A 20,686-nucleotide genomic window follows, 5' to 3' on the forward strand; every position below is an offset into this window, starting at 1 on the left:
GAGTCAACAAAACAGAGGTGCAAGCCAAGAAGTCTATGAATTCATGTTTCACCCAGCTGTTTAGTGATAACTAAGGTTGGGTATCATTGGAATTTTATCAATTCCGATTCTGGTTATCGATTCCGATTCTTATCAATTCACAGTTTCGATTCCAATGTGGTTAAAAAAAAATAATTCAAACATTTAGACATCAAACATATTTGTTCTGTGTCTCTTTTTGTTGCAACTGAATACCATGAACAAAAATCAGCAGGCTACATAAAAACTGGACTCGATTAAAGGGGTCATATGACGAAAAAAAAAAAAAGAAACATTATTTTATGTATTTGGTGTAAGGCAATGCGTTTACGCAGTTTAAGGTGCAAAAAACGTATTTATTTTTCACACTGTACAAAGTGACATGACATACAGCCAAGTATGGTGACCCATACTCAGAATTCGTGATCTGCATTTAACCCATCTAAAGTGCACACACACAGCAGTGAACACACACACACCTTGAACACACACCCGGTGCAGTGGCCAGCCATTTATGCTGCGGTGCCCGGGGAGCAGTTGGGAGTCGGTGCCTTGCTCAAGGGCACCTCATTCGTGGTATTTCCGGCCCAAGACTCGAACCCACAACCTTAGGGTTAGGAGTTAAACTCTCTAACCACTAAGCCATGACTTCCTGTACATTATAATGTATTGCTCCTCTATGCACCGCCTTTCTAAAACACGTCGATTTTTACAAAGCTCATTGTTCTGAAAAGCGCAATGTGCTCTGATTTGCCAGCTATGTAGTGCATTGTGATTGCCCGAATACCTCAAACATGTGACGGAAATGTAACGCCCCTTACCAGATTCAAGAAACTTAACTCTGTAAAATGCACTGCACATACTCAAATATTTGGGTTGTACTGTTTTGGAACAATGTTGTAAATAAACTTAACCACTGATTTATAGTTGCGTCCTCTTTTGGAAGGCAAAACAAAGTAGTTTGGCTTTCGCAAGCAAAACGCTCAACGGCACCACGACAGTGGCGGCGGCAACAATAGGCTTGTTTGAGATGCATAGGCGCTGCGCAGACCAATCGATGTATGACATCAAAGTACCACGAGAGAGCGATTCAAAAGTTTAAAGAGTAATTTGCTCTCTAATGTACTCCAATACAGTACTTTGATGTCATACGCCGGTCGGTCTGTGCAGCGCCAATGCATCTAGAATGAGCCTAATACTACTTCAAGAATAAAAGTTACGTCTTCTTTTTTCATATACATTTGGGCGGTGTTATGCTAATTTTTCCAAACAGTGTAGTAGAAATGTGGGGACGTGTTTGAACGAGGTGTTTTAGGAATTTTTTCTGCCGGTGCGACTAATTTTTGTGAACAGTCACACTGGCGCGACCACCAAGTTGTCCAGCTCATAAGCGCTGCCATTACTGTTACATTTGAGAAACATCAAACAGCTAACGAAAGCGAAATTAAACCATGCTACTCGTTTGAGCTGTGCAGCGCGGACCGTTTATCAGCTCGGCCCGCAAGGCAAACAAACTTGCCCAACCTCAGAACATCTATATTCGGGAGCCAAAGTTATGATCGCGACCCTGTTACTGCACAGATGTAACAGTGCTGCGAGATCCAGTGAGAAGCATTTGAATTTGCCACACAATGATAAGGTTGCTGCGAGATTGTGTGAGAATCATTCAAACTCTGCACAGAATTCTGTGCATTCATTCATTTCAGGGTTTGTACTACCTTTTGATAGAGAAATTCAAGCTCTTTTCAATGACTTTTTATAAGCATTTAACACAACTATTTCCACCACTTTAAAGGGGTTATATGTTGTTGCTAAAAAACATTATTTGGTGTATTTGGTGTAATGAAATGTGTTTATGTGGTTTAAGGTTCAAAAAACACATTATTTTCCACATACATTTGTACATTATTGTTGCTCCTCTATGCCCCGCCTTTCTGAAACACGCCGATTTTTTACAAAGTGTGCTCTGCTTGGCCAGCTATCCAGTGCATTGTGATTGGCTGAATACCTCAAGCGTGTGACGGAAATGTTATGCCCCTTGCCATTTTGTGATGTGTGTGCTGGTCAGAACACCGGCACAACGAGACAAAACCAATAGAGCTGAAACAACTAATCGATTTAATCGATTAAAATCGATTATTAAAATAGTTGTCAACTAATTTAGTAATCGATTCGTTGCTAAATAATTTTTTATTTGCCATAAGCGGCTCATTTCGTGCATATTTTTAAATCTGCGGTGACCAAAGTGTGGCAGTAATGAGCCACCGGAGGTTTTACTCAGCCAGTACAGCAGGAGAAGCAGCGAATAGCCAATAGCTGTCCTCGTTTTATGTCACGTGCTTCCCGCACAGCGTCTCTGCAGCATTCAGCGTGATGGGTGAGGCAGGCGGCAGTGGAGTAAGCTCGAGAAAGAAAAAAAAGAAAAAAGCGGAAGATAAAACTAATCGGACGAAGTCATCCAAAGTGTGGGAGCACTTTACTTTGAGCCTTCAAAAAAGAAGAGTAAACTGTAAACTGCGGCTGTTTTCTGCGGCAGGAAACATATCTTCTAAAAAGAGAGCAAGCCTAACTGCAGTAGGAGTAAAATCTTTGCGTGGCAGGGGCAGCTGCCACTGAGACCTGTCACTCGACCCGTCACCGCTAGTGGCAGCTGCCACTCGACCTGTCACCGCTACATGCGCCTGCCACTCGACCTGTCACCGCTTCATGCGCCTGTCACTCGACCTGCCACTGCTACATGCGCCTGTCACTCGACCTGCCACCGCTACATGCGCCTGTCACTCGACCTGCCACCGCTATATGCGCCTGTCACTCGACCTGCCACCGCTATATGCGCCTGTCACTCGACCTGTCACCGCTACATGCGCCTGTCACTCGACCTGCCACCGCTACATGCGCCTGTCACTCGACCTGCCACCGCTACATGCGCCTGTCACTCGACCTGCCACCGCTACATGCGCCTGTCACTCGACCTGCCACCGCTACATGCGCCTGTCACTCGACCTGCCACCGCTACATGCGCCTGTCACTCGACCTGCCACCGCTATATGCGCCTGTCACTCGACCTGCCACCGCTATATGCGCCTGTCACTCGACCTGTCACCGCTACATGCGCCTGTCACTCGACCTGCCACCGCTACATGCGCCTGTCACTCGACCTGCCACCGCTATATGCGCCTGTCACTCGACCTGTCACCGCTACATGCGCCTGTCACTCGACCTGCCACCGCTACATGCGCCTGTCACTCGACCTGCCACCGCTACATGCGCCTGTCACTCGACCTGCCACCGCTACATGCGCCTGTCACTCGACCTGCCACCGCTACATGCGCCTGTCACTCGACCTGCAACCGCTATATGCGCCTGTCACTCGACCTGCCACCGCTATATGCGCCTGTCACTCGACCTGCCACCGCTATATGCGCCTGTCACTCGACCTGTCACGTATATACGCTCCTGTCACTCGACCTGTCACCGCTATATGCGCCTGTCACTCGACCTGCCAGGGATATACGCGCCTGCCCCGCTTTCTAAATTATGACACTGAGTCCAGGTTCATTAATCTGAAATACACACTGTAGCTTTGAAACCAAGTTATACAACAGTAACCTAAAATAATAATAATAATAATAATAATAATAATAAAATTACACAAAAATGCAATACATGTATATAAAAAGAATATTTATTATTGTTTAAGTATTTCTCCAACAATTTGTTGTGATAAAACTTCCAAAAAGTGCACTATTGCAATTTGCATGCATTTTTAAGATTAGAAATAAGTGTTATTTACATACATTTTATAAATATAGATAATATATATATATATATATATATATATATATATATATATATATATATATATATATTATATATATATATACACACACAGTACTGGTAAAAGGTAACACACATTGCTATTTGTAATGTTTTTGAAATAAGTATTTTATGCCCACTAAGCCTGCATTTATTTAATCAAAAATTCAGAAAAAAAAAACAGTACTATTGTCAAATATTATTACAATTTAAAATAATGGTTGGAGTAATAATGGGTTTATATGAGGCGCCGCGTAGGATTTAAATCAAACTTCGCTTATGAATACATGCATAAAACACGTGCATATACACCTATACATTACTCACATATACATGCATACTACTGGATGTTCACAAATACATATATGAAATACACGTGCACACTAATATGAAATCGATACCAATACATATAATGTTAACAATGAATGCATACACACTTGTGAATAACTTGCGTATACATATAAACTTGACGCGTGCATACACCTACAGACATTCGCATATACAGGTCCTTCTCAAAAAATTAGCATATTGTGATAAAAGTTCATTATTTTCCATAATGTAATGATAAAAATTAAACTTTCATATATTTTAGATTCATTGCACACCAAACTGAAATATTTCAGGTCTTTTATTGTTTTTAATACTGATGATTTTGGCATACAGCTCATGAAAACCCAAAATTCCTATCTCAAAAAATTAGCATATTTCATCCGACCAATAAAAGAAAAAGTGTTTTTAATACAAAAAAAAAAGTCAACCTTCAAATAATTATGTTCAGTTATGCACTCAATACTTGGTCGGGAATCCTTTTGCAGAAATGACTGCTTCAATGCGGCGTGGCATGGAGGCAATCAGCCTGTGGCACTGCTGAGGTGTTATGGAGGCCCAGGATGCTTCGATAGCGGCCTTAAGCTCATCCAGAGTGTTGGGTCTTGCGTCTCTCAACTTTCTCTTCACAATATCCCACAGATTCTCTATGGGGTTCAGGTCAGGAGAGTTGGCAGGCCAATTGAGCACAGTAATACCATGGTCAGTAAACCATTTACCAGTGGTTTTGGCACTGTGAGCAGGTGCCAGGTCGTGCTGAAAAAACGAAATCTTCATCTCCATAAAGCTTTTCAGCAGATGGAAGCATGAAGTGCTCCAAAATCTCCTGATAGCTAGCTGCATTGACCCTGCCCTTGATAAAAACACAGTGGACCAACACCAGCAGCTGACATGGCACCCCAGACCATCACTGACTGTGGGTACTTGACACTGGACTTCACGCATTTTGGCATTTCCTTCTCCCCAGTCTTCCTCCAGACTCTGGCACCTTGATTTCCGAATGACATTTTTCATCCGAAAAAAGTACTTTGGGCCACTGAGCAACAGTCCAGTGCTGCTTCTCTGTAGCCCAGGTCAGGCGATTCTGCCGCTGTTTCTGGTTCAAAAGCACACGCCTGTGCACGGTGGCTCTGGATGTTTCTACTCCAGACTCAGTCCACTGCTTCCGCAGGTCCCCCAAGGTCTGGAATTGGTCCTTCTCCACAATCTTCCTCAGGGTCCGGTCACCTCTTCTCATTGTGCAGCGTTTTTTGCCACACTTTTTCCTTCCCACAGACTTCCCACTGAGGTGCCTTGATACAGCACTCTGGGAACAGCCTATTGATTCAGACATTTCTTTCTGTGTCTTACCCTCTCGCTTGAGGGTGTCAATGATGGCCTTCTGGACAGCAGTCAGGTCGGCAGTCTTACCCATGATTGCGGTTTTGAGTAATGAACCAGGCTGGGAGTTTTTAAAAGCCTCAGGAATCTTTTGCAGGTGTTTAGAGTTAATTAGTTGATTCAGATGATTAGGTTAATAGCTCGTTTAGAGAACCTTTTCATGATATGCTAATTTTTTGAGATTTTTTTTTAGGAATTTTGGGTTTTCATGAGCTGTATGCCAAAATCATCAGTATTAAAACAATAAAAGACCTGAAATATTTCAGTTGGTGTGCAATGAATCTAAAATATATGAAAGTTTAATTTTATCATTACATTATGGAAAATAATGAACTTTTATCACAATATGCTAATTTTTTGAGAAGGACCTGTATGTATAAGCTCGATCCATGCATATACACCTACACACACTCGCGCATACATATAAACTCGCTGTATACAAACACAACTGCACATACTCGCATATACATATAAACTTGATCCGTGCATATATACCTATTAAACACTCCCACATAAATGTAAACTCGATGCGCGCATAGCCTACACATCCATAAAACACTCGCGCATACATAAAAAATAACATTTACTAACGTATACAGCTCAGATAAGAAAGACGCATGCTTTATTTGTGTACATATATATATGCAAGTGATTTCATATGTGGATGTGCGTGAACTTTTCAGTTTAAACGGAAGGCATTTCAGTGTAAAAGGAAGTCGTTTAAGCATGAACGGAAGTAACCTGTGTATATACCGCATTTGCAATGGACAGGGATCGTGCTACAACTGAAGCAATTAGCATTTTGCGAAATGTTCTTTCTGCGCCCACTATTATAATAATACGCAAACCATGCCAACATCATCCGCCGGCAAAGTTTATATTTCATATATTTTTTAAGATGTTATAGTTATTGTAAATGTTTTACTGCGTGATGTATTATTTAAGGGTTTATTAGTACCACTGGTTTTAATTGTGTGCAGTTTGGAAATACTTATGGGATGTGGCAACAAGCTCATTACACCTTAAGTGAAGGTCAGGAACTGGATAGCAGCTTGATTTTAAAGATGTTCAAGCTGAAGGCCTTGTACATAAATACCTTAAGACCACTACTCTTGGTAAGACTGGAGTGTGTGTGTTTTTTTTTTGTTTTTTTTTGGTTATGAAGTTTAATTGATTTACTTTTTTTCTTACCCATATGGGCTTCCTTATAGGGTTTAGGGTTATTTTAGGCCATACAGTTGCACTCATAAGTTTACAAACCCTTTGCAGAATGTGCAAAATATTAATAGTTGAAACAAAATTTGAGGGATCATGAAAATTGCATGTTATTTTTTTTAATTTAGTTCTGTCCTGAATAAGCTATTTCACATGAGATGTTTACATATACTCTACAAGACAAAATAATAACTGAATTTATAAAAATGACCCCCATTCAAAAGTTTTACTGTAATACCCTTGATAAATAAACCCCTAATTAAACCCTTAAATAATAGCTACATCATGAAGTAAAACATTTACAATAACTATAACATATTAAAAAATATATTTTTTACCTTAAATCATGTAGCACTTTTTCTATGATTTCTATCCCATGCTTTGTCAAATTCAAACGCATTTAATATGTGTCCAATCTCATGCAAGTGCTGTTTTTTCTTTTGCTTTACTAGCTACTACATTATCGTCAGGGGAGGTCAACGATAACATCCTTATTAAAAGTCCGATGGTAGTGTGTCCTTGGCCTGTAAAAAAAAACACAGTTTAACAAAAAGCAAACTTTAATTAACCACATTTACATTTCTTGACATCCTTAATTCTGAAAATGGCTAAGCTCACTATTGAAACTGGGACTTAGTTGGGAACACATATATAGAGGCAGGACATTTTACTCTCTCTCTCTCTCTCTCTCTCTGTGTAATCTGCATAGCGTTTGGAAGGTATTTCATGAAGATTGCATAAAGTGAAATTGTGAAATTCTCACCTTTTTCTAGATCGAGACTGCCAATTAACTTACTGCTGGCGAGTGTGATATCATGGTCCGTGAACTTTGCCGGCGGATGATGTTGGCATGGTTTGCGTGTTATTATAATAGTGGGCGCAGAAAGAACATTTCACAAAATGCTAATTGCTTCAGTTGTAGCACGATCCCTGTCCATTGCAAATGCGGTATATACACAGGTTACTTCCGTTCACGCTTAAACGACTTCCTTTTACACTGAAATGCCTTCCGTTTAAACTGAAAAGTTCACGCACATCCACATATGAAATCACTTGCATATATATATGTACACAAATAAAGCATGTGTCTTTCTTATCTGAGCTGTATACATTAGTAAATGTTATTTTTTATGTATGCGCGAGTGTTTTATGGATGTGTATGCGCGCATCGAGTTTACATTTATGTGGGAGTGTTTAATAGGTATATATGCACGGATCAAGTTTATATGTATATGCGAGTATGTGCAGTTGTGTTTGTATACAGCGAGTTTATATGTATGCGCGAGTGTGTGTAGGTGTATATGCATGGATCGAGCTTATACATATATGCGAATGTCAGTAGGTGTATGCACGCGTCAAGTTTATATGTATACGCAAGTTATTCACAAGTGTGTATGCATTCATTGTTAACATTATATGTATTGGTATCGATTTCATATTAGTTTGCACGTGTATTTCATATATGTATTTGTGAACATCCAGTAGTATGCATGTATATGTGAGTAATGTATAGGTTTATATGCACGTGTTTTATGCATGTATTCATAAGCGAAGTTTGATTTAAATCCTACGCGGCGCCTCATAGGCGCCTCATACGGGTCGAGTGACAAATGGGTTACCTAGGTGAAAAAAAGTACATTTCTATAATTTACTTAAAGTGCTCTATTTTCGTGCACTAATTTCTAACTACTAAAAAACTTATTTAGTACTTCTTAAGATACTAATAAGAACATCTAAGTGCACTCAAGTGCGCTATTTTGAGACACCATGAAATATGAACTAAAATATGCTTTTAATATATTATCTCTGTATTTAAAAACATATATTTAGATAGGCCTACCACTTATAGTACATTTGAACCCATAGTGGACTACAAGTGGTAACTAAATACATTTTTTTAAATACATTTTTTAAATACAGAGATAGTATATTAAAAGCACATTTTAGTTCATATTTCATGGTGTCTCAAAATAGCACATTTAAGTGCACTTATAGACGCTCTTAAGATTATCTTAAGAAGTACTAAAGAATAATTTTTAGTAACCTATGTTAAGTACAAAATTAGTGCGCGAAAACAGAGCACTTTAAGTACATTATAGAAGTGTACTTTTTTTCACCTGGGTATCCGTGACAGGTCGAGTGGCAGGCGCGTTTATCCGTGACAGGTCGAGTGGCAGGCGCGTTTATCCATGACAGGTCGAGTGGCAGCTGCCACTAGCGGTGACGGGTCGAGTGACAGCTGCCACTAGCGGTGACGGGTCAAGTGACAGGTCTCAGTGGCAGCTGCCCCTGCCACGCAAAGATTTTACTCCCTCTCCCTAACTGTTAAACCCTGAACATTTGGACACGATGTTGACCTTTTTGCACTGCAATGCAAAGTTTTTCTCAAATAATGAGTGAATAGTGTTCTGCCTCATTTCCCACAGGTAGTCGAATTCCTCTCAGTTCAGGCATAAGCTGTTTTGTTAACATTTTATCGCTTTATTACATTTTTGAATTTTGCACTGTTATAAGGACCACTACATATTTAAAATCCGATGAAAATCACAGTGTGCAAAGACTTTTATTTGTGCAGATTCTGCAGTACAATGTTGTTTTTGCAAATGTTTAGTCGTAAAAGCTGATAACATTGCTTGCTTTTTAACAATTAACATTTAAAGCTTTGTCGTTTACCAGTTCATAATTCAGTCTTGCAGCCTAATTATGACTGATTGAGAGAGGTTAATGTTTAAATGTATTTGAAATGCACTTTTTTCTAAGTATTCACTGCCCTTTTTCACACAGCAGGTTTTTTGTGTGTCCAATTTTTTTTCCTGACAACCTTCTGATGGATTTTACTTTAAACTTTATTTTAAAATGTGAGTTCCATTCAGGTTTCATGCCATTGGCACTTTATTCGAAGGATTGTTTACAATTTCACAGCATAAGCTATAAAGCTGTTTCCCAGGTATAAGCTGTGTGTTTACAGGAAAAAAATAATAAAATGCAATTTACTGCAATTTTATTCTGTTTTATTCTTATTCTTTGTGAAAATATGTTCTGAAAGATTCCTTAATAAGCTTTGTTCGGGATGTTAAAAACTACTTTAGGAGCCCTAAGGACTGCCATGGTGAAAACATTATTTGAAATCTCCTTGTGAAATTTTGCTAGAGTATGTATGGGTCAGTGTTTTGATTGCAGAAGAGTTCGACAAAGGGATAACTAACACATAATAAAACACAACTCCAGGTATGTTTTTTGATGAGGATATGACAATGCAAAATGGTTAAAATCTCTAAAAAGTCTATGTTGAATGATAAAGACCCTTTGTTAATAATTTACTTGGGGGGAAAATGGGCAAAACTAAAATATAAGTACATAAACCGATTCATCGATTAATCGTAAAAATAAATAATGAGACTCTCAATCTTACAATGTCTGTATGAGCACCAAAGCTCAAAAAACCAATAAAACCCATTACAAACATGCCATTTGTTACATCCAGTGGGGATATAATTACGGATAATAATGATTTATAGCCTACTGTCTTTTTACATGTTGCATCACGCTGTGTAAACATAAAACTATGTCTGCACTTGTAATCGGAAAAACGACAAACAACAAGCGCTAATCTAAACTGCTCAAAACTCACGTTTGAATCATCAGTGGCAAATCCTTTAAATATGTAAACGTTCTTACAGACTGTGAGTCAGAACCGCCCAGCGCTACCAAACCTGCTCCTGGCGCCACCATCTGTAGAACTTAGTGGCGCTGGTGCCACTGCTCACAAATATTAGTCTGGGGCCTGGCTGTGCCACTTTTCAAATAGGTTGCCCAAACCTACATCAGCCTAACAGATAGTCCTGACTCAAACTGACGCTGCTGGATGAGCCAAAGTTGCTGTGTCGGTCTGATCGAATTGCTCAAACAAATAAAGCAATGTCTTATAGTGTCACAGAGCCACAACCTATACATTTTTTACTCGCCTATGCAGATTCATTTAGGATAAATTATGTTAACATTGAAAATTGCAACATAATAATTTAGTACATATTCTTCAAAAGAAACAAATGTGCAATACTGAAGTTTGTGTACTAAAAGCTGCACAAACATGGCTCAACAATGATGACCCGTGTGAGGGAGTTTAGAGATAGTTGATGGAACAGTCACTTGGTCTTTTCCATTCAGTGTTGCTTTGCCACTAAAAATGTTACATTTGTAGATCTTTTGCATCCATTTTTATGCCTTGCAAACTTATATGTTTGATTTTCTGTGATGTAATCTACAATGCTTTTGAAAAACCTGCAGATATTACAGAAAGATAATACTATTTAGCTGGTTAACAGATGAGGTTTTGTTGAAATTGCAAAAGTGACATGTGGTAGTCTTGAAAGCTCAGTTATAAAGTATTGGAAAATATAAAACAATGTTTTGGACCATATGCCATCACTTTCCAGCAAAAGTGTTTGTAATTTTATAGAGTTACTATGTAACTAAATATCCAGCTTGTTTCAATTATTTGTGTAAAACACAAAAGATGTTCTGAAGAATGTGGATAACCAAACAGTTGCTGGTCCCCCAATGATGGTGAGCAAATAATAACAGAATTTTTATTTTTCATATATATATATATATAAATATACAGTGTATATATATATGTGTGTGTGTGTGTGTGTGTGTGTGTGTGTGTGTGTGTGTGTGTGTGTGTGAGAGAAGACTTCAGACTTCAAACCTCTAAATCTGTCTGAGATTTTGTTGCTGATAAATGAGCATTTTTATTAGGCTCCTAGGAAAATAACATTGGACATTTTTGAAAATAAGGCATTCAATAACTGACTAGAAATTACTGAAATATACTGATATGTATATATATACACGTATATATACACGTATATATATATACACACATGTAAATACGTATATATATACACATACACACATTTATGTACGGCCATCGATATGCTAATGAAATGCACCAAGATGCTTATCTGCACTTACCTGCCACTGCCGCTACTGCTGGTGCTACTGACAGAGTCAGAGCTGGAGGAACGACTGTGGGATCCTGAGCCACTGTGGGAGCGTGTCGGCCGCGCTGCTTGACTCGGCAGCCTCTGTGGTGATGGATTGTGTGATTGTGAAGAGTGTGGCGAACGACTGCGACTGTGGTGGTATGTCCTTTCTCCTCGTCTGCCTCTTTCTTCTCTGTATAAATCCCGATGGACCACACTGGCGAGTGTGAAAGCTTCACGTGCACGGGGCTCATAGCGAGTCTCTGTAGTCTCAAAACGACTAGGGCTCCGACTTCGTGAACCGTAGTAGACAATGCCTCCCGGTGTCGAGCCGCCACTTCCTACTCCAGCAGTGCTGCTATTGCTTCCACCAGCACCGCTGCTTCCTGCAACACTCCCTGCAACACCTACACTGGCCCCTGATGAGCCACCTCCAATGCTGCCACTGGCAGAACTGGCACTCCCGCTGGCTCCACTGAGGGCCCGGTCCCTAGAGTCTCTGTAATAATCAGTCTCATAGTGACGCTGGCGATCGAAACTACTGCTGTTGCTGCTGCTACGCTCATGGTGTCCATAGGCACTGTGATCGTAAGAGCGCTCCCGACCATCCGCCGCCCTACATGTCAAGGAAAGGGATGGAGGATGGCAAAGAAAAATGGAAAGAATGAAATGAATGTTATTTTCATCCCTGACAGGCATACGAGTCAATTGACATGCGTTGAAGAGTGATTTAATCAAAACACAGACTGCAAGTGCATGTTGGAAAGATGCTGTCTTGGACTTTTCTTTTACTGTAGCACTCAACACAAATATTGATACCAGGTCAGGACGAAATGAATTTTTTTGTTTTGTTTTTTTGTTTGTTTATATATTTTAGATTTTGCTTCAAGTCTTATTGAAAACAGAAGGGAAGAAAATTATGCATGACAAAAGTCATGCATGTCATGGTCAGTCACAATCCAAGTTACACAGGGTAAAGAATAAAAAAAAAAAAAAAAAAAAAAACAAAAAGATTTATTTTACAATGGCAATTTACAATTTTCTATATAATTAAAATTATATATTTTTTAATTCATTAACCTACTGTTTTTTGTGTGTCTTTTTAGTGAGAAATTGTAATTACATTACAGTAATAGACAGTTAGATACAGTTAACTTCTTCTATATTACCTTGAATATAATGAAACAACTATGTCTTTTAATTAGAAATTCTAGACCCATTTCCCTCATATGACAGCATGACATAACTGCATATTACTGCCTCAATTTGTGATTTAATTAACTAACTGGAATGAGGTTTCATTAATACAATGAAGTTGATTTCAAAGAATAAAATCAAATCCACAGGTTATAAAAACTCATTATTTTGGAATAAAGGTATTTTATAATGAGACACTTCAACATCATTTATTCTGGTCATTCTGCAGAATAATGATTAGGGGTGCTCTGATTGATCGGCTACCGATCACTATCGGCCGGTAATCACGTTGGGATGATTGATCGGCGGTCTCTAAAAACCCAGATCTAAAAAAAACTATCTCAAGCTTATGACGCTGCCGTGAGAGGTTTGGCATGACTTGCAGCGGCACCGTCTCAGTTTCTGTCCGGCGCGGGTGAAATAATTATAATGGTATTATAATATTTCTTCATTAAATAACTTATAAAGTAATTTGACCCTTGTGTGAGTCTTTCCTTCACAAACAGCGTGAGGGAATCACCACGCACTCTCTCTCTCAAAATAATGGCTTCAAATCACCACACATCGCATCTGTCTATAAGCGAGCTGCACAGCTGACATAGGAATTGTCACTTGCACAATCGATGCAGTGTCATATTGTCACTAAAGTTTATAAATGGCATTACTTTTTAATTCTCTCCAGGTTCACATTACTCCATTTGCAGTGCATATGTGGTGCATATTTTTTCTGTGCTCATGTTAACGGATTAAAGCGTTCACACTGCACACGGTTGTGGTCCGGCAGTGCGTCTGCAGCAGTGCAGAGATCGTTTCCACACCGAGTCTATTGCTGCACTGCACTAAATTAAAAGTAACAGCGCATTGTTTTCAGTAAATATGAACATGGATTGGCACGAAAATGTAGTAATTACACAATAAATGCATATTATTAAAGTCTACTGTGTTTCACAGTCAACACATATGGCTTTTTGGCTAGGTTTAAAAGGAAAGAGCACTTTAGATTAACAAGGCAATAAGATGGCACTCGTGGAGGTAGAAAAACAAAGTTCTTTATGAACGGCAGGACTGCTTGTGATAAAGATTTAAATGCAAAAGGAAAGGCAGTAGAGCTGACTATTTCTGTCAATGGTAAGTTTGTGATAATGTAAGAAAAGTAGTTTAAATGTTTTGCCACTTGCTTGAGCAACTTAATATATAAATCTAGAAGTAAATGCAAAAGTTAAAAGCATTGAATAATGTTTTGCTTATTAAATTCAGGCCCTGAATAAATGGCTAAAAATCCTGATGGGAGTATCATTATAAATAGTTATAAATGATGAAAAGAAGGCTTTAAAAAGATTGCTATCGGTGATCGGTACCGGCAGATACTGCTTTCTGTGATCGGCCTCAAAAATCCTGATCGGAGCACCCCTAATAATGATTCACGTGGAGAGTGATTCTAAACCATTTTAAAAAAAGAGGAACAAAATAAACCCCAAAGAAACGGAATGAGTGAAGGGGATGTTGAAGCACACTAAACTCTATGCTGGCTTCACTTTAACAGCCATTTTGAAATGCATGAACACTGTAGTCAAACTATGAAAACATAACTGCAATCATTCCACAACCCTTCTTGAGTCAAACAGCTACAGATATTTTTAAATCGCTTGGGGGAAAAAGCAGTAATATTTTTATATTTTAAAAATGATATATTTATTATAATGAGTTCTGCTACTAACTGTTTTAATCTACCTGCCGGTTTTTCAAAATCTCACATTGATAAACTCACACAAATTATTACAAATAAAATTTACAAATTACAAATAAAAATTATTTCATAATTTTGATAATTAATTTCCTCTTTGAGGACAAATAAATGATCTATTAATCTTATTAATAATGATGATAATAATCAGAATAAACTAACATTTTGCAAAGTTATACTGACCGCTGACCATTAATAACTGCATAGTTGCCAAACAACAAAACAAATTTACACATTAATATATTAGCTATTTAAGTAAATTCTGTCATTTCTAATCACTAAAAGGTTGAAACAACACCTGACAAATTCCATTAAAAGCTTGAGATGCAGTTTCTCCAGAATAAGCATTTGTTAGTCATTGACAGTGAGTGATAATAAGCATGTAGCAACAAATCTGACCTAGTAAATCTGTTTGGTTTCCATTAGAAACAGATGTTTTTGTTTAGTGAAGCCAGCTGTGTAACTTGACTGTGATCAACCTTTACAGTACATATAGTCCACTCCTATAATTTCCACAAGAACTGACAAACAGTGGTGACACATTGCATCACAACACTCCACAGCTCATTTGCCATCTCCTCCATTTCCATAGAGCTGTTATGTGTTTGGTCAGCTTTGCTGTATTCTTTAAAGTCATTTGAACCTTTTTTTCTTATTATGCCTCATACACTATTCAAATTATTCACATAGGTAAAGCAGAGAGGCAAAAAGCCAGGGAGTGTGAAAAAGAGTGAGAATCAGGAAAGGGACAGCAAAGTGAGGTAAAAATCTGCAAATGCCAACAAGCTACTAAAAACAGCCTGTTTAACAGCTACATCTGTTAGTGGGAGATGGGAAAAAAGACAGGGATCAAACTAGGGGTTAGAGAACAGCTAATATACACAGGGCAGAACATACCAACCTTTTCAGACAGCGGTAACCCGACCTACAATTCCAAATACAATTTAGGGAGACAGAACTTTGTGAGCAAAAAAGGGGTTAAAAATGTAGAATGCAAAAAATGGTAAGAAAAAAAAAAAAAGGAAGTAATCCTTATCTTTCAGCATCCAACATAATAGTTTGGCCAAAAAGAATCCATGCGTATTAAAAAATAAGTCAATATCAATATACAAAAAGCGTATGGAGGTAAAAGTCAGGAGGTAGAATGTCCAACTTGGTTATGTGCAAAAAAATCCCCATCAGATCAAAAACAGGCTGAAGAAAGTAGTCAAAAAATATAAATCCATAATGTTGTTCTTCATACAGCATTACTCGTGTTCTTCATTGTCATTAGTCCTTTGAAACGAAATGTCTTTGAAAATGTTTTTAAAAATATGAAACCGCAAAACTTGAAACTTCAAATCTGCATGATGCCTCTGTCCTTTTAAATCCCTCTTCAGTGCATTCAATTTGATTCTTATCCCATCAGAACAATGTTCTAATAGCAGCAATGTTCTAATCTCTGTGAATGTTAATAATCCAAGTCAACTCTGAAAACATGGGCATTCGATCAATCTTTTACAAATCCCAGTGGAATCTTCATTGACGTTTGGAAAAAGAGATAATCCATTGGCATTGCAATAGTCCATTTGGAGAAACCAACTTTCTTCTTAATTGTAGTGTATCCACAGTCTGCTGTAGTCCCAGATCCATTATGGGGCTTTGTAATCCAAAGACATATTTCACATCCAAACTGAGAAGTCTTCAGCCCCACAACAGCAATATATACCTCCATGCTTTAATTTTTGGATCCAAAAAACAGTTCTTTCTTCAGTACATTAGACCAAATACGACTTTAAATCCATTCTTTTTTTCTTCGGCGTTTAGGAAAAAACCAAAAATGAACTTAAATGGTCTAGAAATAAGTAATGAATAAATAAAGAGATTTGCTCACTGTTTCTGTCACATTCTACCATGTTGATCAATGGCAGAAGTCTCCCATGTAATTAACAGCCAAACCCTAACACCACAAATAATCCCCAAAAAAACATATAATATATATAGAGAAGAACCCGTAGTGATAGAATATCCTTGTCATTGGGTAGTATTAATCCAGTGTGATTAAGAATCCAGAGAATACCATCCAGAGCACTCCAGATCATGGAAGGGAACTGATCCTAAACCACCCATTTCAATAATCCAATTACCAATCAATGGGTCTTAATTGATCAACACCGTAATCGTGTTACAATAACAGAGCCAAAACACATGATGTAAGACATTAATCCACCTTGGGCGGTACAGTACTCCAGAATAGGGCAATTCCAGGTAAGGCCGCAGTCACGGATTCACTCTGGCTTCCAGAAATCCCAGAATATTTTGATATCCGAAACATGCCCTGGATTCTCTTCGCGATGCGATATCCAACTCTGAGAGAATCCCCATGCAGAGGCACGCTAATCTCTACATAATTATAATGAATTTCGGTGCATGTTCACCATGCTTTGACAAACTTCAAAACTGGCTCGCTTTACATGTTGAGCGATGACAGACCTCGACCATCAAAGCTTGATGCCCAAATTAATACCCTCCAAAGTGTTCTCTTAATTTCCCTCATGTCACCCACCCCCAAAACAATAAATCAGCCCAATTAATGACGGAAATAACTGGGAGGGAGAGATGAGTTACAAGAAACGAATGGTCCCCCTGCCTTCAGAAAAACTATGTCCACTTACCCGTCTAGTCTGCGTTCAAAGCGTCCCTCTCTGCTGTGGAGTGACACAGGAGGCCCATACACAGGGCCCCCCGCCCCCCTTGTGAACCCTGAAACATCCCGCCCACGAGTGGCTATGGTCAGGCTATCATCCAGGCCTCGAGCTGCACTGGGAATAGTTCCTGGCTCATTGTAATCGGTGCGTAGGTCCCTGTCTCCCATCTTGTTGATAGAATTATGAGCTTTCTGAGCACTCTTAATGTCCACAAAATCCACAAAAGCTGCCACTCCACCCTCAGATCCACGTTTCGGGAGCACCTTGACACTCTCCACACGTCCATACCTAAAAAAAAGCAAAAAAACAAAGAGCAGAAAAAGTATTTCATGGTAGCCAACACTTATGCACTGCATGATACTTGCAATCAATTATGCTGATATGAATAATATCTGCAAAGGGCCAAGTAAAAAACAAACCTGCCTGCCAGTCATTTGTGCAATATGTAAATAAGGCTATTCAAATAAAACCAGCCTGCCTTCTGCATCATCACACAAAAATGTACCACTATATGAGTAGCATCAACCATATGCCAGTAATATCTCCCTTCATTTGAATACATCCAATAATCATGACAGGAAAACAAATATCAGATTTTGATAGCCTGTTTCTGGTGCACCACAGAATTGCAAAATAACCAACACAGATCTCATTGGGAGGAAGAGGCTATGTACCATTAAGCAATAAGTACATATGAATGCCAGAATTCAGTCAAATGTCATAATTCAGTCAAATCATTCAGGCTTGAAACCTCATTAGGATGTCTTGATCTGCCCTATGCACCTCTTCTGGACATGTTTAACAAACGTACATTATTTGTCACTTTAAAATCCTTGAAACATAGTGCTTGCATAAGCTTCAAGTTAATACACCACACATTAATTTGGTGTCAATCATCAAAAAAATAAAATAAACAAAACATGCGTAAATCGATGGCAGGTGTACATGGGGGTTAAAACAACACTTGCTAAGCAAAATATGAAAATGAGTAATAAACAACAGGCATTCAAATGGGTGTTCTAGGTGAGCAGCTGTCTGACACACCAGTTCTCACACACACTTACATCTCAGTCGCCATTTTACAAACCTATTCACACTGCTGCTTATTCATTCTCGCGTCCCCCATCTTCAATAAGTACCTCTGCCGCACTGACCTGAGCTCTGACAGTCACCGTACACAAATCACCTCGGGGTACTTAAATGTTGCTTTTATTTATATAGATGCATAATAGATCTGCTTTTATTTCCTTTATACAACAGAAACCCATTTCTCCTTTAATATTCCGTCACAATTGAGCGTGTTTTATTTAGTTCCCGTTCAAGGGGCTGACCGTCATTACCACAATTCAAAGCTAAATAGAACAAAAGCCCAACGTTGAGACAACAAAGCGGTTGGTAGATGCGTGAATTATTTACACAAATCTTATATGCGTGTTCGACTCGCAAAGTATGTCAGTGTTATGTTCATTTACTTCAGCTTGGAAATCTCCAGCACAAAACAAACTCGTTATACAACCCAACAAAACACCATTATGATGAGTTCGGTCACACCTGCAGTTTTTCAAAGACTACATCTGTGCGTTTTGATTGTATTTGCACAAACACGTAACAGACAGACAACGCATTTGTGGTCACTAAAGTCGTTAAGACCGCCTTTAGTCAAGTAACGTTAAATCGTATATATAGCGCTTTTTACAATGTGCATTGTTTTAAAGCAGCTTTGCAGAAGAACATAACGTTAATGTTTATAATACCTTCATGAATTCGTCGCACGGAGCTGGGGGATAATATAGTTTACATTTTGCGACGATACAAACAATCGTGTAGTTGATACTTGCGATGTAATTTCGCTTTACGTGGCCATGCTGCATGTATATCTATTTATGCATGTATATCTATATTTAGAAATCCAACCTTTATAGAGAGCTGTGCGATATAGTTAATGTTTTGGGACGAAATAAAGTCAAATGTGTTGTACGTGTTGAGCGATGTCACTACTGAAGGAGAAATCTCACCACGCTGTTTCAGACGCGAGGTGAAGACAGATTCGCACCATTTAGTTCCAACAAACCGTGTTATTCTTATTTAGTTACGCCTTCCGACCAAAGCCAGGTTGTAACTTATGAGTGAATTCGTTGAAAAATGATACCTTGCATTACGTGAATCCATACAGGTCAGAAATGGCCATAAAACCCCCTCAGGTGTGAGGGTTCAACGTGCAGATACGAGTGGTTTTGAACTCTAGATGTTTCTTTTAACACTAAAAGTCACGTCTTGATGCCATGCTAAACAAAACAGCCCGCGTATGCCAGTACCTTTCAGCTCACCGCCATACATACACAAACTTCTGGCAAGACAACTCAAACGTCCTATTGGTGCAGTAATAGGAACCGTCGCCACATGTTTATAGTTAAAGACTGACATAATTTGCAGGTTGGTCCTGCGCATTTTCATACATAAACTCGTCTTGAAAGTATCCTCCACACTGCTATTGTGTGACTTCTTGTGGATGCAGCCACTGACGGTCAGCGCTCGCCTGACATTCATGACATCTGAGCCGAGGAAGCTCAAAACAACACCCACTGTAATGCCTTTAGTAGTACAGACACCATTTAACCCATTCAACTCGATCGCAGTATTTTCTTCAACCATCGAGCAATAAACGTTACCACCTTAAAGATGGGCTACTGACATCTGGATTGCAAATTAAAGCAAGCTGAAGCCAATAGTTATGCAGCTACAAGTAAGGCGCTTGTATGCGACCCTCCGTGCTAATTAGCAACCTAGCGACGACTGCGACTCTCGAAAGCTAACTCACTAGCCAGCGTACGTTAAGTGAGCCAAAACAAGCCAACTCAATAGCAGCGTCGCTGCGAAAGTTGTGGCACACATTTAAGGTGTTTAACTCTGCACCGGTGTGCTGCTATTGTTTCTCCCCAAAACACTTGAAGATAGCACACTGCTGGATGTTGTCTCGCTCTCGGCAAACCGTCACTTACCGTTTGAAGTGCTCGATAATTTTTTCCTCTCGTACATTTTCTGGTAAATTCCCCACCCATAAATGTCTGGTTTCCCGGACCATACTGCGTTTTGGTGTCCCCCGATCATACAGAAGATTTTACTGAGTTAAATCCGACTGAATGAGTGTGGTGGGGCAAGTAGTTCCTCTGACTCGACACTACGATTGGACTCGCTTGCACTTGAAAGCTGTGTTGACTACGAGAGCCTGAACCTTGCTGTCTAGGAGCGCGCTCCGGTTCATGACGAGATCGCGCATATGCAATAAGCACTCGGAATTCCACACGGATAGAATC

At 39.1% G+C, this 20,686-nt stretch overlaps 1 protein-coding gene across 1 annotated transcript in view; it reads right to left on the reverse strand.

The window, feature by feature from the left end:
- The window catches only part of LOC109071183 (msx2-interacting protein-like), a 37,854-nt gene extending 17,205 nt beyond the window's left edge, over positions 1-20,649 (reverse strand). Inside the window, 3 exon segments of the mRNA XM_042713188.1 lie at positions 11,734-12,360; positions 17,340-17,660; positions 20,372-20,649. Coding sequence (XP_042569122.1) covers positions 11,734-12,360; positions 17,340-17,660; positions 20,372-20,454 — 1,031 coding nt within the window. The 5' untranslated portion in view covers positions 20,455-20,649.
- Positions 20,650-20,686: the final 37 nt, after the last annotated feature.

This window comes from Cyprinus carpio, chromosome A23 (assembly GCF_018340385.1).
Source record: "Cyprinus carpio isolate SPL01 chromosome A23, ASM1834038v1, whole genome shotgun sequence".
NCBI classification, from domain to species: domain Eukaryota; kingdom Metazoa; phylum Chordata; class Actinopteri; order Cypriniformes; family Cyprinidae; genus Cyprinus; species Cyprinus carpio.